General features: G+C 37.9%; 1 protein-coding gene across 2 annotated transcripts in view; it reads left to right on the top strand.

The window, feature by feature from the left end:
* Togaram1 (TOG array regulator of axonemal microtubules 1) overlaps window positions 1–8,617 on the top strand; it is a 61,870-nt gene extending 53,253 nt beyond the window's left edge. For both annotated transcript variants that reach the window (XM_028782443.1, XM_028782435.1), the window contains 4 exons: window positions 1,443–1,632; window positions 4,993–5,212; window positions 6,177–6,263; window positions 7,463–8,617. In XM_028782443.1, coding sequence (XP_028638276.1) covers window positions 1,443–1,632; window positions 4,993–5,212; window positions 6,177–6,263; window positions 7,463–7,728 — 763 coding nt within the window. In that variant the 3' untranslated portion in view covers window positions 7,729–8,617. The remainder of the gene's footprint in view (window positions 1–1,442; window positions 1,633–4,992; window positions 5,213–6,176; window positions 6,264–7,462) is intronic.
* The last annotated feature ends 5,590 nt before the right edge of the window (window positions 8,618–14,207 follow it).

Raw genomic sequence — 14,207 nt, 5'->3', positions numbered from 1 at the left:
AGATAGATAGATAGATAGATAGATAGATAGATAGATAGATAGATAGATAGAGATAGATAAGTAGGTAGGTAGGTAGGCAGGCAGGCAGGTAAACAGACAGACAGACAGACACACACACACATACACACACAGATACATAGATAGATAGGCAGGCAGGCAGGTAGACAGACAGACAGATGGATGGATATGTATATTATTTATATTTATATGTATATTATTACTCTGCATGAGGACTACGGGACGTGAGGGCCTACATTCACATACATAGTTTGCATATGCATTGTACGCACATACACACCTACCAAAAAGAAAGAAATAATCTTTTAATAAATAATGCTGGCCACTGACAGCATAGAAGCTGGGATAGGAGGTTCCAATCTCAATCCACAGAAAAGTTCCTTACATTTAGAGAGTTTAGAGGGGAGGTGTCTCAGATTAGAAGGAAGGGCTCTTTGACTCTGGCAGGTTAGTGACGTTATTAGGTAAGATATAAGGCAGTGATTTTGGCAGTGAACTATATTGTTTTACCTGTCTTTTTTTGTTTGTTTGTTTTGTTTTGTTTGTTTTGTTTTGTTTTTTCGAGACAGTTTCTCTTTATAGCCCGGGCTGTCCTGGAACTCACTCTGTAGACCAGGCTGGCCTCGAACTCAGAAATCCACCTGCCTCTGCCTCCCAAGTGCTGGGATTAAAGGCGTGCACCACCACTGCTCCGCCAAAATGCTATTCTTAATTTGCCTGCAAAGTTAACCCTTTACTAGCATTAGAAAATAGAATTTGAAAAGCAGTGCCCTGTTCTCTAATTTGTAAGCTTGTTTATTGTACATAAATTGTCTGAACATAGAAAAAGAGCTGCTTTCCTTCAAGGAGTCTGTAATTTTGTCACATCCTAGGCAGACACAAGGAAAATCCAGGGAAGAGTCTTTATCGTTAACAATCTTCTTATTAGACTATATCTCACATGATGTTCTGTGCAGTGCTGCTGTGACAGGTTCCTTAAAAGCTTGTGTCTAGCCAGACATGGTGGCACAAATTTGTAATCCCAGCACTGGGGAGGCAGAAGCAAAGTAGATCTCTGTGAATTTGAGACCAGTCTTGTCTACAGTTTCCAAGACCAGAAGGAGCTGTGTAATGGGATTCGGTCTCAAAAAAATAAATAAATAAAATAAAACAAACAAATAAATAAAAAACAACAACACCAAAACTTGTGTCTGGTTTTCTTTAGACGTAGATCCATGTGCCGTTCCCTCTGCAGATTTTGATTGGTATCTGTTTTTATAAATTTCAACCGTTAGTAGAACTATGTTGACTTGTGAGTCTTTCTAGTAAATCATTGTAGTCCACACAGGTGGGCTACCAAATTTCTTAAAAATTGAATTTATAATAAGAATTTTTAATTTGGGGTTTTGTAGGAAAGTAAAAATGAAGTATGTCTTTCATTTTAGAGAAGTAACTGAAGTTCGAGAAGTCCCCAGAAAATCAGCTCCTCGTAATTCCTTAGAAAGTGCTGAGTATATTAAAGTCATAACAGGGTTATTAAATGCAAAAGACTTTCGTGATCGTATTAATGGAATTAAACAACTTTTATCAGACACTGAAAACAATCAAGAGCTTGTTGTAGGCAACATTGTGAAGGTAAGAACCTCAAAGTTCATCTTGTTAGGCATTGTGATGTGTGTGTTATATGTATGTATGTATGTATTTATGTGCACGCATGTATGTTCAGAGTCCTATCCATATGTGGAATTCACACATGAGACCCAAGGATCGAATTCAGATCCTTGGCCTTGGCATCATGGCCCTTCAAGATTACTTTTCATTTGTATTCTACAGCCAATAAAAAACAACTAAAAAAAAACCAGTGTAGTAAATTGTCCAAATCCATGGAACTTTATGTGCGTTATTTTAAACTAAGTTTGTCAGTTATGGATCACATAGGATTTGACATGCTGTGGCAGCTAAAATGTAGTAGAAAAACATGAAAATGGTCATGGAGGGGACTGGAAAGCTAGCTCTGCAGTTCAGAGTGCTCGTTCTTCCAAAGGACCTGAGTTGGCTTCTCAGTACCCACTTCTGACAGCGCATAGCTGCCTGAGACTCCAAAACCTTTGAGGGAACCTGTTTATGTGCACATACCCAGGAGCACACATATACAAAAATAAAAATTTTAAAAAGAAAAGAGTCAATGTTTCCCTGAAACATCCTGGTAACATATTGGTAAGCTACTAGTATTTTGAGAGTTCTCAGTCTGGCTTCAGAAAATATATGTTGAGAGACTCAGCACATACTCTAAACAAGTGACAATTTAAGAAACTTAGTATGGCTGGGCAGTGGTGGCTCACGCCTTTAATCCCAGCACTTGAAAGGCAGAGGCAGGCAGATTTCTGAGTTCGAGAGTTCGAGGCTAGCCTGGTCTACAGAGTGAGTTCCAGGACAGCCAGGGCTACACAGAGAAACCCTGTCTCAAAAAAACCAAACCAAAAAAAAAAAAAGAAAAAGAAAAAAAAGAAAAATTAAAAGTAAGTAAGGATGCTTCTCAGCCATTCCAGTTTCCTCAGTTGAGAATTCTTTGTTTAGTTCTGCTCCCCATTTTTTTAGTAGGGTTATTTGGTTCTCTGGAGTCTAACTTCTTAAGTTCTTTGTAAATATTGGATATTTGCCCTCTATCAGATGTAAGATTGGTAAAGATCTTTTCCCAATCTGTTGGTTGCCATTTTGTCCTATTGACAGTGTCCTTTGCCTTACAGAAGCTTTGCAATTTTATGAGGTCCATTTTTCTTTCTTGATCTTAGAGCATAAGCCATTGATGTTCTGTTCAGGAACTTCTGCCCTGTGCTCCTGTGTTCCAGGCTTTCCCCTACTTTCTCTTCTATAAGATTCAGTGCATCTGGTTTTATGTAGAGTCCCTTGATCCGCTTGGACTTGAGCTTTGTATAGGGAGATAAGAATGGATTGATTTGCATTCTTCTACATGTTGACCACCAGTTGAACCAGCACCATTTTTTTTTTAAAATACTGTTTTTTTTCCACTGGATGGTTTCAGCTCCTTTGTCAAAGATCAAGTGACCATAGGTGTGTGGGTTCATTTCTGGGTCTTCAATTCTATTCCATTGATCTTCCTGCCTGTCTCTGTACCAATACCATGTAGTTTTTATCACTATTGCTCTGTAGTACAGCTTGAGGTCAGGGATGGTGATTCCCCTAGAAGTTCTGTTACTGTTGAGAGTAGTTTTCAATATCCTGGGTTTTTTGTTATTCAAAATAAATTTGAGATTTATTCTTTCTAACTCTATGAAGAATTGAGCTGGAATTTTGATGGGGATTGCATTGAATCTGTAGATTACTTTCAGCAAGATGGCCATTTTTACTATATTAATCCTGCCAATTCACGAGCATGGGAGATCTTTCCATCTTCTGAGGTCTTCTTCGATTTCTTTCTTCAGAGACTTGAAGTTCTTTTTATACAGTTCTTTCACTTGTTTGGTTAGAGTCACACCAAGGTATTTTGTATTCTTTGTGACTATTGTGATAGGTGTTGTTTACCTAATTTCTTTCTTAGCCCGTTTAATTTTATCCTTTGAGTATAGGAAGGCTACTGATTTGTTTGAGTTAATTTTATATCCAGTGGTCCTTGGGCCTGATGGTGTTGGATGCCCCAGTGTAGGGAAATGCCAGGCCAGGAAGACAGGAGTAGGTTGGTGAGTAGGGGAGCACCCTCGCAGAGACAGGGAGTGGGGGGATGGAATAGGGGGTATCTGAAGGGGAGATCTGGAAAGAGGAAAACAATTGAAATGTAAATAAAGAATATATCCACTAAAAAAAGTAGAGATATAATAATAAACCAAAAAGTCACAGTTAAAAAAAAGAAGTAAGTGTAAGGAATGATTAGTTAATGGCCTTAGCTTCATAGAGTAGCTCCTTGATTGCCTGACTTAAAGCTTTCTTAACATTCATTATATTGTGTGTGGAGATTATGAAAGTTAAGAAATCTGAAGAGAAAGGGATAATTGTTAAGTATTGTATTAAAAACTAAAACATTGGGCTGGAGAGATGGCTCAGTGGTTAAGAGCACTGATTGCTCTTCCAAAGGTCCTGAGTTCAATTCCCAGCAACCACATCGTGGCTCACAACCATCTGGAATGGAATCAGTTGCCCTCTTCTGGTGTGTCTGAAGACAGCAACAATGTATTCACATATATTAAATAAATAAATAAATAGATAAATAAATAAATAAATAAATCTTAAGAACATGTGGCCGGCCAGGTGATGGTGGGACTTGTCTTTAAAACAAGCAAGCAAACAAACAAACAAAACCTAAGACATTATTCTGAGAAGGCTGTGGATATAGAATGCTTGCCTAAAGCACACAAAGGTTAGCTATCCAGCACCACATAAGCCAGAGTATAGTCCATGCCTGCAGTTCTAGGTCATCTCTAGCTTCATGCTGAGTTCAAGAGCAGCCTGGAGAACTGAGCACTGAAAGACATAGGCACTGGATGGAAATGCAGCTTAGTGAGGGAACACTTAGCTAGCATGGAAACATGAGGCCTTGGCTTTGATGCTTACTGTAATTCAGGGGCAGGAGGCGACATTCCATGTAGTTGTAACAAATTAAACTAAAGTTATATAAAGTATCTACAGTAACATTTCTTCATCTTCTGTTCTGAATAAAGATAGAGAAAATTTCTCCAAGTTCTTAGCATCAGATGAGGTTGATCTGCATCTTCTAGCTAACAGCACATTAGTCATGTTCACAGGGGCATCGAGCCATATTTGTAACCTTCATTAAAACATGTTTTAGAGTAAGTTGTTACTACTTGTAAAATTTAAAGTTAACAAATGAAAGTTTCTATTTTCTAAGTTCAATTTAAATAGTGTGTGTGTGTATATGTGTATGTGTGTGTGTACAGAGTAAAGCAGAAATGAAATTGCAAATGGAAAATACAATAGGATAAACATTGTTTTACTTTAAGTAATTTACCAATTTATTTCTAGATTTTTGATGCTTTTAAGTCTCGACTTCATGATTCTAATAGCAAGGTGAATCTGGTGGCTCTAGAAACAATGCATAAAATGATTCCTTTACTTAGAGACAACTTGTCTCCTATAATCAATATGCTGATTCCAGCGATTGTGGATAACAACCTGAATTCCAAGAACCCAGGCATCTATGCTGCAGCCACAAATGTTGTTCATGCACTGAGTCAACATGTAGGTAAGGAATCCTAAATTGATACTCAAGTTTTTTTGATGTAGCTTTCATGCTTTCTGATTCTATGTATTTGTATATGTTGAAATAAGTACTATTTTTCATTTAATATATATCTAAAATTTTTTTGATAAATTAAGTGATGAAATTTTTAAATTGATTATTTTTTCATTGAGTGCTTATTTTTTTAACCTCATATTCATGAGATTAAAATGGATTATAGATTTAAATATAAAATAGTACATGCTTTTGGGACATAACATGGAAATTATGTCAGGATATTAGAATGTAATAAAGCTTTAAAAATCATTCTGAAAGAATGATCCATGCATGTCAATAAACTCGACTTCTGTAACTTAATTGTTGCATGCACCTCCATTTTCATTTTTTTTTTTTCTAGAGACAGGGTTTCTTTCTTGGCTGTCCTGGAATTTACTCTGTAGACTAGACTGGCTCTGAACTCCGTCCGCCTCTGCCTCCTGGGTGCTGGGATTAAAGGCGTGCACCATACCACCTGGCTTGATTCTTTCCTATAATTATGTGAGATGTAATCTTTCAATGCAAAAGGCTTGTCAGTACTGTCTGTATAGAATCTTTTGAAATGTGAGTCTGGAAGGAGAAAAGTGAAGGGAGAAATTGTGTAGTTATAATAAAAAAAATAGTTTTCTCAAAATATCATTAAATGTAAACTACTTCTCTATAAAAAAGTTTTCTTGTTTTATAATAAAGCCACAATCATTTGAGACTGAGATGTCCAGATGCCCTGTGGTAGCTTCTTTAATGTCTTACGTATATTTTTGTTTCATCTTTACCTGTTACTTACAGAAAGCTATAAGTAGGGATTAAGCATGTGGGCTTCTTAAGTTATTCCATTTACATTGTTGAAATTGTTTCTTTTTCCTGATACTGCTATTTAGTCAGAATTATTGATATCTCATTCTTAGACATGATTCTTTTTTCTTTATTTTAGACAATTACTTGCTTCTACAGCCATTTTGCACAAAAGCTCAGTTTCTAAATGGAAAAGCAAAACAAGATATGACAGAAAAGCTTGCTGGTAAAATAGCTTTACATAATAAATTCTTTCCTTCTTTCTTTCATTTTTTCTTTCTTTCCTTTTTTTTTTTTTTGTTATTGTTTTCTTTTGTTTGTGGAGTCAGGGTTTTTCTTTGTAGCCCTGGCTGTCCTGGAACTTCCTCTGTAGACCAAGATGTCCTTGAACTCAGAGATCCACCTGCCTCTGCCTTCTGAGTGCTGGGATTAAAGCACTGTCACCACTGCCTGGTCCAAAGTAATAATTTCTAAAGTAATGTACTTTTAATATGAATTTTTATTGAGATATATTCATTGTACCTAGCATAGGTTTTATGTAAAGATATTTTTATACAAAATATATCATATACATTGACTATATGTCAATGTTTATGATGACAATCACCAGGTATGTTCATTTTCCTGTAAATGATATTAAAAATAAATTGATGGTGTTTCCATTTAATTAATTATAGCTGTCAATTCAATATGACTGCTGTACAGAGTAGAAATAAGTTGTGTAATAGTCTATAAAAGAACCTTTTAATACATGTACTCCAAAATATTCTTTAAAATAATTCTAGGACTGAGGTTGTAGTTCTATAATAGATTGCTTGCTTAGCAGTCCTAAACATCCGGGTTTGACGCCCAACACTGGAATATTTAAAGAGGAGAGGGGAGAGGCTGGAGAGATGATTCAAGTGGTTAAAAACACTGACTGCTCTTCCAGAGGTCCTGAGTTCAATACCCAGAAACCACATGGTGGCTCACAACCATCTGTAATGGGATCTGATGCCCTCTTCTGGTGTGTCTGAAGACAGCTACGGTGTACTCATAAATAAAATAAATAATTATTTTAAAAAAAAAAAGAAGAGAGGGGAAAGGAAGAGAAAGAAGTCTGTCCTTTGTTAAACAAACATTACAGTCAATGTGATTGCTCACGGATAAAGGAGGATTCAGTTTTTTGTTTGTTTGATGAAAGGACCCTGAGTTGAGCTCTATACATTGTATTTACTTGTAGTTGGAAAATGCTGAGATATTTGGCATTTGTTTTGTTTTGTTTTGTTTTTCAGGCCTAACATTTTAGAACAAGTAGCTCAGGGCAGAAGCCCATATTTCAGATACTTGTTATTTAACAGACCCTGAGTTTGCACTGGGGAAGTTGCTTATGTTTTCTGACTGTTGCTCGTGTTTTCTGACTGTTGCTCATGTTTTCTGTTCCAGATATTGTTATGGAGCTTTATCAAAGGAAGCCTCACGCCACAGAACAGAAAGTGCTGGTGGTCTTGTGGCACCTCTTAGGGAATATGACACACAGTGGCTCCCTGCTGGGAGCTGGTGGAAATATACGAACAGCCACAGCTAAATTATCAAAAGCACTTTTTGCACAGATGGGTCAGAATCTATTAAATCAGGCTGCATCTCAACCGCCACATATCAAAAGACGCTTAGAGGAATTACTTGATGTGACAGTTTTAAGTGAATTATGAGGTTTTGATGAACTAGTTATGATGAACAGTTTACGTGATGACAGATGAAATCTTTTTAAAGTTACGTTTTTATTTTGAGTGCCTGAATTTCATGTCCAGTAAATTAAGTCACGGGCTATGTTTATTTTGCAGCCTACCTGTGAGTATAGATCTGTCCTTATAGCCATCACATGAAAATCTAAAATAATGAATATAAACTAATATGAAATATAAACTGATATGAAATCCATGGCACCTGGGATGAACTAAATTTTAAATATTTTTGGGAAAAATTCTGCTCATTTGCACTATTCTATAGAAACTGCAATTTATTGCCCCATATGTACAATTAGATTTGTAATTAAAAATATACTTTTTATTATGTAATCATGTTCTGCTATGTCTCATTACTCTGTCTTGTTTTATGAAGTGGAAGAAATGTCATTTAACTGTTATCACAAAATAAGTTTTGTGTGCTGTTTGTGAATAACATGTTTTTTAATCAGTCTGCTAATATGATTATGCAGTATTAGCTTCCTATAGCTGCTGTGTTACTGATATATATATATATATATATTTGCTAAACTTTCGGGTTGAATCATCTGCACAATTGTGAAGTTCAAGAGTTGTAATAAAGCATGACGACCAAAGCTCAGAAGACACTAAACATTTGGATGCACGTTCGAGAGACGTGTTGAATGTAACTTTATTTTTGTGTGCAAACACTAAATTTTTAATTTGTGTATGTCTGTCCATTTATAAAGGTATTATTTTGCTGCCCAGTTGTGTAATTCTCCAAAATAGTGCCAGGTCTTCTATAGTTTTTCTCAGAATTCTTGGGCTTACAAGTACTGTATGCATCTTAAAGAAGAAAAGGAATGTTTGAAATAAAAGGATTTATTTCTGTAGATGTGTGACAGCTGTCCTATTTTTGTAACTCACGTATGTTAAAGTGAAGACAAGCTGTACTACTGACTTATTCTCTTACACCACGGGCTTTGTCACTGCAATCTACAAGCAGATCCGCGCCATCATTCTTTTTTTTTTTTTTGGTTTTTCGAGACAGGGTTTCTCTGTGTAGCTCTGGCTGTCCTGGAACTCACAGGGTAGTCCAGGCTGGCCTCGAACTCAGAAATCCGCCTGCCTCTGCCTCCCAAGTGCTGGGATTAAAGGCGTGCGCCACCACGGCCCGGCCCGCGCCATCATTCTTGACGTACCGGAGATTCGCTACATGGACATGTCAGGCTAGTCTCTTTCCCCTGGTTTCTGAGAGCTAGGCTAGATACATTTTAAGGTCTTATCTCATCCTAACATTCTGATTCTCTGCTTTTCTTTTTTTACTTCATGAGTTAATGAGTTTGCAGTTTCTGTGGCCGCCTCTGGGGAGGGTGTGAGCCATGGGAAGAACCCAGAGGCTTACTGATCGTAAGTGTGCACTGCACCCCAGCCGGCTGTCTGCCTGTTTCTAAAGTACTGCCTTTTGTGTGTATTTGTGAGTTTTGAGGAAACAGACAGAACAACGTATTTTGATCCTATTTGAAGGTGAGAGGACAGTGACAATTTATCATTACTTTATAATTACATAGACCTCATATTTTCTTATAGGTAGACTATAGGCCTCTAAGTTTAGGTTTATAATTGACAGATTTTTTTTAAATAGGGTCATAAAATAAATATTTTTAAGGAACTCAGAAGATAAAACTTCTAGATTCACGTTACAGTCTTATACTAATTCTGTAACCAAGAATATATTCTAATAATTGCAGCTTGCATAAGCAAGGAGATATTTATTGCATATGTTTATGGAGTACAACTTGATGCTCTCCTATGAATACATTATAGGATGACAGCACATGTTTCTTTGTGGTAAGGACACTTACCATCTCCTCTTACACAGTTTGCAAATATATGTTATCTTACTGTTAATCACAATCATTATGATTATACAACAGATATACAGAATTAATTCCAAATAAAACTTAGTGTCTTAAATATATTCCCCACTAGTCCTGATGACCCCTACTTCCTTGAATTCAACCATTTTAGGTTATACATTAGATCACCTTAAATTAGACACTTGATTATGTTAGTGCCTGTTCCTGTTTCATTTCACTTTGCATAATGTTCTCCACTTACACCCAACCTGCTGCAAATGACAGGGTTGCATTTTATTCCTGAAGAGCATTCCCTTTTTGTATATATCATGCTTTCTTGATCCATTGAAAGATACTTACTTAGATGTCTCAGGGTTACTATTGCTGTGATTAAATACCATGCCCAAAAGCAAGTTGGAAAGGGTTTGTTTGGCTTACATTCCCACATTGTAGTTCATCATTGAAAGAAGTCAGGACAGGAATTCAAATAGGACTAGAACCTGGAGGCAGGAGCTGATGCAGAGTCCATGGAGGAGTGCTGCTTACTGGCTTGATCCTCCATGTCTTGCTCACCTTGTTCTCTTATAGAACCCAGGGCCACCAGTCCAAGGGTGGCAACACCCACAGTGGGTTGGGCTCTGCCATGTCAATCACTAAGAAAATGCCCTACAGGTTTTAGTATAGCCTGACATAATGGAGACATTTTAATTGTGGATCCCTTGGCTGTCTTTAACTTTTGTCAAGCTGACATAAAACTGTCTAGTACTAGGCCGGGCAGTGGTGGCGCACGCCCTTAATCCCAGCACTTGGGAGGCAGAGACAGGCGGATTTCTGAGTTCGAGGCCAGCCTGGTCTATGGAGTGAGTTCCAGGACAGCCAGGGCTACACAGAGAAACCCTGTCTCGAAAAAAAAAAAGAAAAAAGAAAAAAAGACTGTCCAGTTTCTGTCATATTTCTTCTCCAGTGAATACTTTAATGAATATGGACATGAAGAAATCTTATTGTGTCAATTTACTGTGTCAATTTCTTTTCCTTTTGCTGTATAGCCATGCATAATTAAATAGTCAGAGCATCATGTACTTACTCTTATTTTTTTTTTTAATTTCAATTTCGTTTATCATACTGAATGCATAACTTAAATTTTCACCAACAAGATACAAGGTTTCTTTTCTCCACTTCCTTCCTCACACTCTTTGTCTTTGGGGAAAAGAATCCTAACGGGACTAGTGTGAGATCTCATTGTGGGTTTTGTAGCTGTTGTTTTTGTTGTTGTCTACTTGTTTGATTTTTAACATAGGATCTAGCCTTAAGTCATGAGCCTCTAGCCAATCCCTCCATAGTGTTGAATTTACAAGTATAAACCACAACACTACACCTGACTCTCCATGTTTTTAAAATGTATTGTTTTGGTGATTAGTGATGTTGGACATAATTGTTCGCATGCCTTTTGGCCAATTACTTGTCTTTTTAAAATTAGACTCTGCGTGTGTGTGTGTGTGTGTGTGTGTGTGTGTGTTATAGGTGTGTACAAGCACGGGATCAACAGCATGTGTGTGGAGGTCAGAGGACAACTTGCAGGAATCAATATTCTCCTCCTGTTATGAGAACTCAGTGAATTGAATTCAGGTTCCCAGGATGAATGGCAAACACCTCACTTCTGACCCATCTTGCCTTTCTATTTGTGTTTATTTGCTATTTGAGTCATGTGCACATTTTTGAAATAGGGTTCTTTGTTTTCTTGCTATTTTTTTTTTGTTCCCTATGAAAGTTTCATGCTAAGTGAAATAAGCCAGACTGAGAAAGGAAACTACATGATCTCACACTGAAGGAAAAAACATAACCAAAACCCCAAAATGCAACCATAGAGAATAAAGCAGACAGGATGGGATTGTCAGTTAGGAAATCAGTGGCTGTAAGGCTGAAAGTGTGAAATAGCAGATACATATTTGGAATAAAGGTGAATATCCAATCTACAACAAAAGTATAGCTAATAGTACGATGGTAAATTATGTGGGATTCCTGTTGAATGAATATACTTTGGCTGTTTCTGCCCCACACCCTCCCTCCCACACACACGATGTGAGGTGATGGGTATGTTGTTAATTTGCCATAGAACCACTTTGCTACCAGTGAGTCTCATAATATGCTTGGAAGGAAAGAGAAGGTGGTATAGAGAAAGAAAAGAAAAAGGTCTTCCCAAATGCAGAGATTACAGAACTGTACCATTGTACTTGGGCAGTGCTATGTTTTAAAAGCATAAAAAGAAACCTTGTACTGAATAGTCCCAAAAGAACCATTTTGCTCTTTTACCAGTCTAGATTTTTCAAAAGTAGATGGAATACCAAAATCAGAATTTGAGGACTGTAATGGCTATTCCTGGTTGTCAACTTGACTATGTCTGGAATGAATGACAATCCAGAATTGGAGGGCTCACCTGTGATCCAGATCTCAAGGCTGGGAGACACAAGTTTCTGACCTTGATCTTGGCACGGAGATCTTGAGGCATACTGGCCATAAAAAGCTTAGGCCCAGGCAAGGTAGTACACGCCTTTAATTCTAGGAGAGTAAGGCTAGGAGATCTCTGAGTTCAAGGCAAGCCTGGAACAAAGCAAGTTCCAAATCCATGTGTAGTGGCACACATCTTTAATCTGGGCCACATCTTCTTCTGGAGGTCTACTTAAGGACATTGGAAGAATGTCTTCTTCGCCTGCTTGCATTTACTTGCCAGCACATCTGTTGGAACCTACTTCTACAGAAGACCTGCTGAAAACAACTAGCCTCATGGGACTGAGCAACTACTAGATTCTTGGACTTCTCATTCACAGCTGGCCACTGTTAGGGTAGTTGGATTACAGACTATAAGCTATCACAATAATTTCCTCAATATAGAGACATTCCATAAGTTTTGTGACTCTAGAGAACCCTGACTAACTAATATAAGGAATTACTGTTTGCAAAGGCAGGCTTTAGGGAAACCCGGAATCTGAAAGCAGCAGCAGATGATATGGACAGGGACACTTTTTATCAGACCTAAGACCCCTAAATAGAGAATGTTAAATGAATACCCCAAATTTACTCCTTCATGCCATTTAGACAAGGACAACTGACCAGATCCAACAGTAGCCTGGGAACAAGGGAATTCACTGTATGTAAGGGTCAGTCTCCAGAGAACAGAGCAGCTGGCACAGAATTGATCAAGAGGAGTAAATGTATTCAGTATCATAACAGTAGCAAAATTACAGTTATGAAGGTGCAATAAAATAACTTTATGTCTGGGTCATCACATGAGGAACTGTATTAAGGAGTCTCTACATTAGAAAAGTTGAGAACTCTTAGATCATGAACCACAGTATTTTTGTCTAACACTTCTTCATTATACTTATAGATTTTTTATATACAATTTATTTTAGGATAAAATATGGCTCGATCGGTTTTTGTTATTGTTGTTGGTTTTGTTTTGTTTTGGTTTGGTTTTGGTTTTTGGTTTTTCGAGACAGGGTTTCTCTGTGTAGCCCTGGCGGTCCTGGAACTCACTCTGTAGACCAGGCTGGCCTCGAACTCAGAAATCCGCCTGCCTCTGCCTCCCAAGTGCTGGGATTACAGGCGTGAGCCACCACCTCCCGGCTTCGATCGGTTTTTAAAGTGGTTTATGTGACTTTCTTTTTGTTGCTGCTGATGCTGTTTTGAGTTTCATGTAGCCTAGGCTCACCTCAAACTCAAGCAGTTGATTACCTCAAACTTCTTTTTTTTTTTTTTGGTTTTTTCGAGACAGGGTTTCTCTGTGTAGCCCTGGCTGTCCTGGAACTCACACTGTAGACCAGGCTGGCCTCGAACTCAGAAATCTACCTGCCTCTGCCTCCGAAGTGCTGGGATTAAAGGGTACCTCAAACTTCTGATTCTTCTGATGCTACCGAAGCCTGATTATAGACATACACAATGATTCCTGGGTAATTTATGTTTTCAGTGATGATGAACACACTTTAGGCAAATAAAATAGAATACATAAGAATGCTAGAGCAGTGAATTATGAAGAGTTTGGGAAGGTAAAACCGTGGAGAAAGTTGATGTGATTGTTAAAGACTCCCTCTTCTGGGCCTAAAATCAGCCATAGGCCTAAAATCAGCAATAGGCCTGTCATACATGTATACTAACACCAAGTCTTATACTAACACCAAGGGTCTCTGTAGAAAAACATTGAAACAGAGGGTTATAAGCTATTGCAAACAGGCAGCTTTCGTGGAAATTTACAAGCCTTAGTAGTCATAGTCCTTGTAAATAGGTAAATACCAACTTAGATAAGGACAAGTGAATCATAGGCAGAGTCATAGTGATCTGTCCCCAGCCAATACCCTGTTCTGAAAGATATCTGTATTTCCCCTGAACACCCACACTCCAGTGTCATCCTCTTCCCCACGTTATGCCTTTCTGTGTTTATAACCCCTGTGTGAATGAATTATGATTGGAAAAAAATAGCTGGGCGGTGGTGGCGCACGCCTATAATCCCAGCACTTGGGAGGCAGAAGCAGGCGGATTTCTGAGTTCGAGGCCAGCCTGGTCTACAGAGTGAGTTCCAGAACAGCCAGGGCTACACAGAGAAACCCTGTCTCGAAAAACCAAAAACCAAAA

The sequence above is a fragment of the Grammomys surdaster genome, unplaced genomic scaffold (assembly GCF_004785775.1).
Source record: "Grammomys surdaster isolate TR1022 unplaced genomic scaffold, NIH_TR_1.0 98, whole genome shotgun sequence".
Lineage (NCBI taxonomy): Eukaryota > Metazoa > Chordata > Mammalia > Rodentia > Muridae > Grammomys > Grammomys surdaster.
Note: the sequence above shows the minus strand (reverse complement) of the source record. Positions and strands in the feature narration are given on the sequence as shown.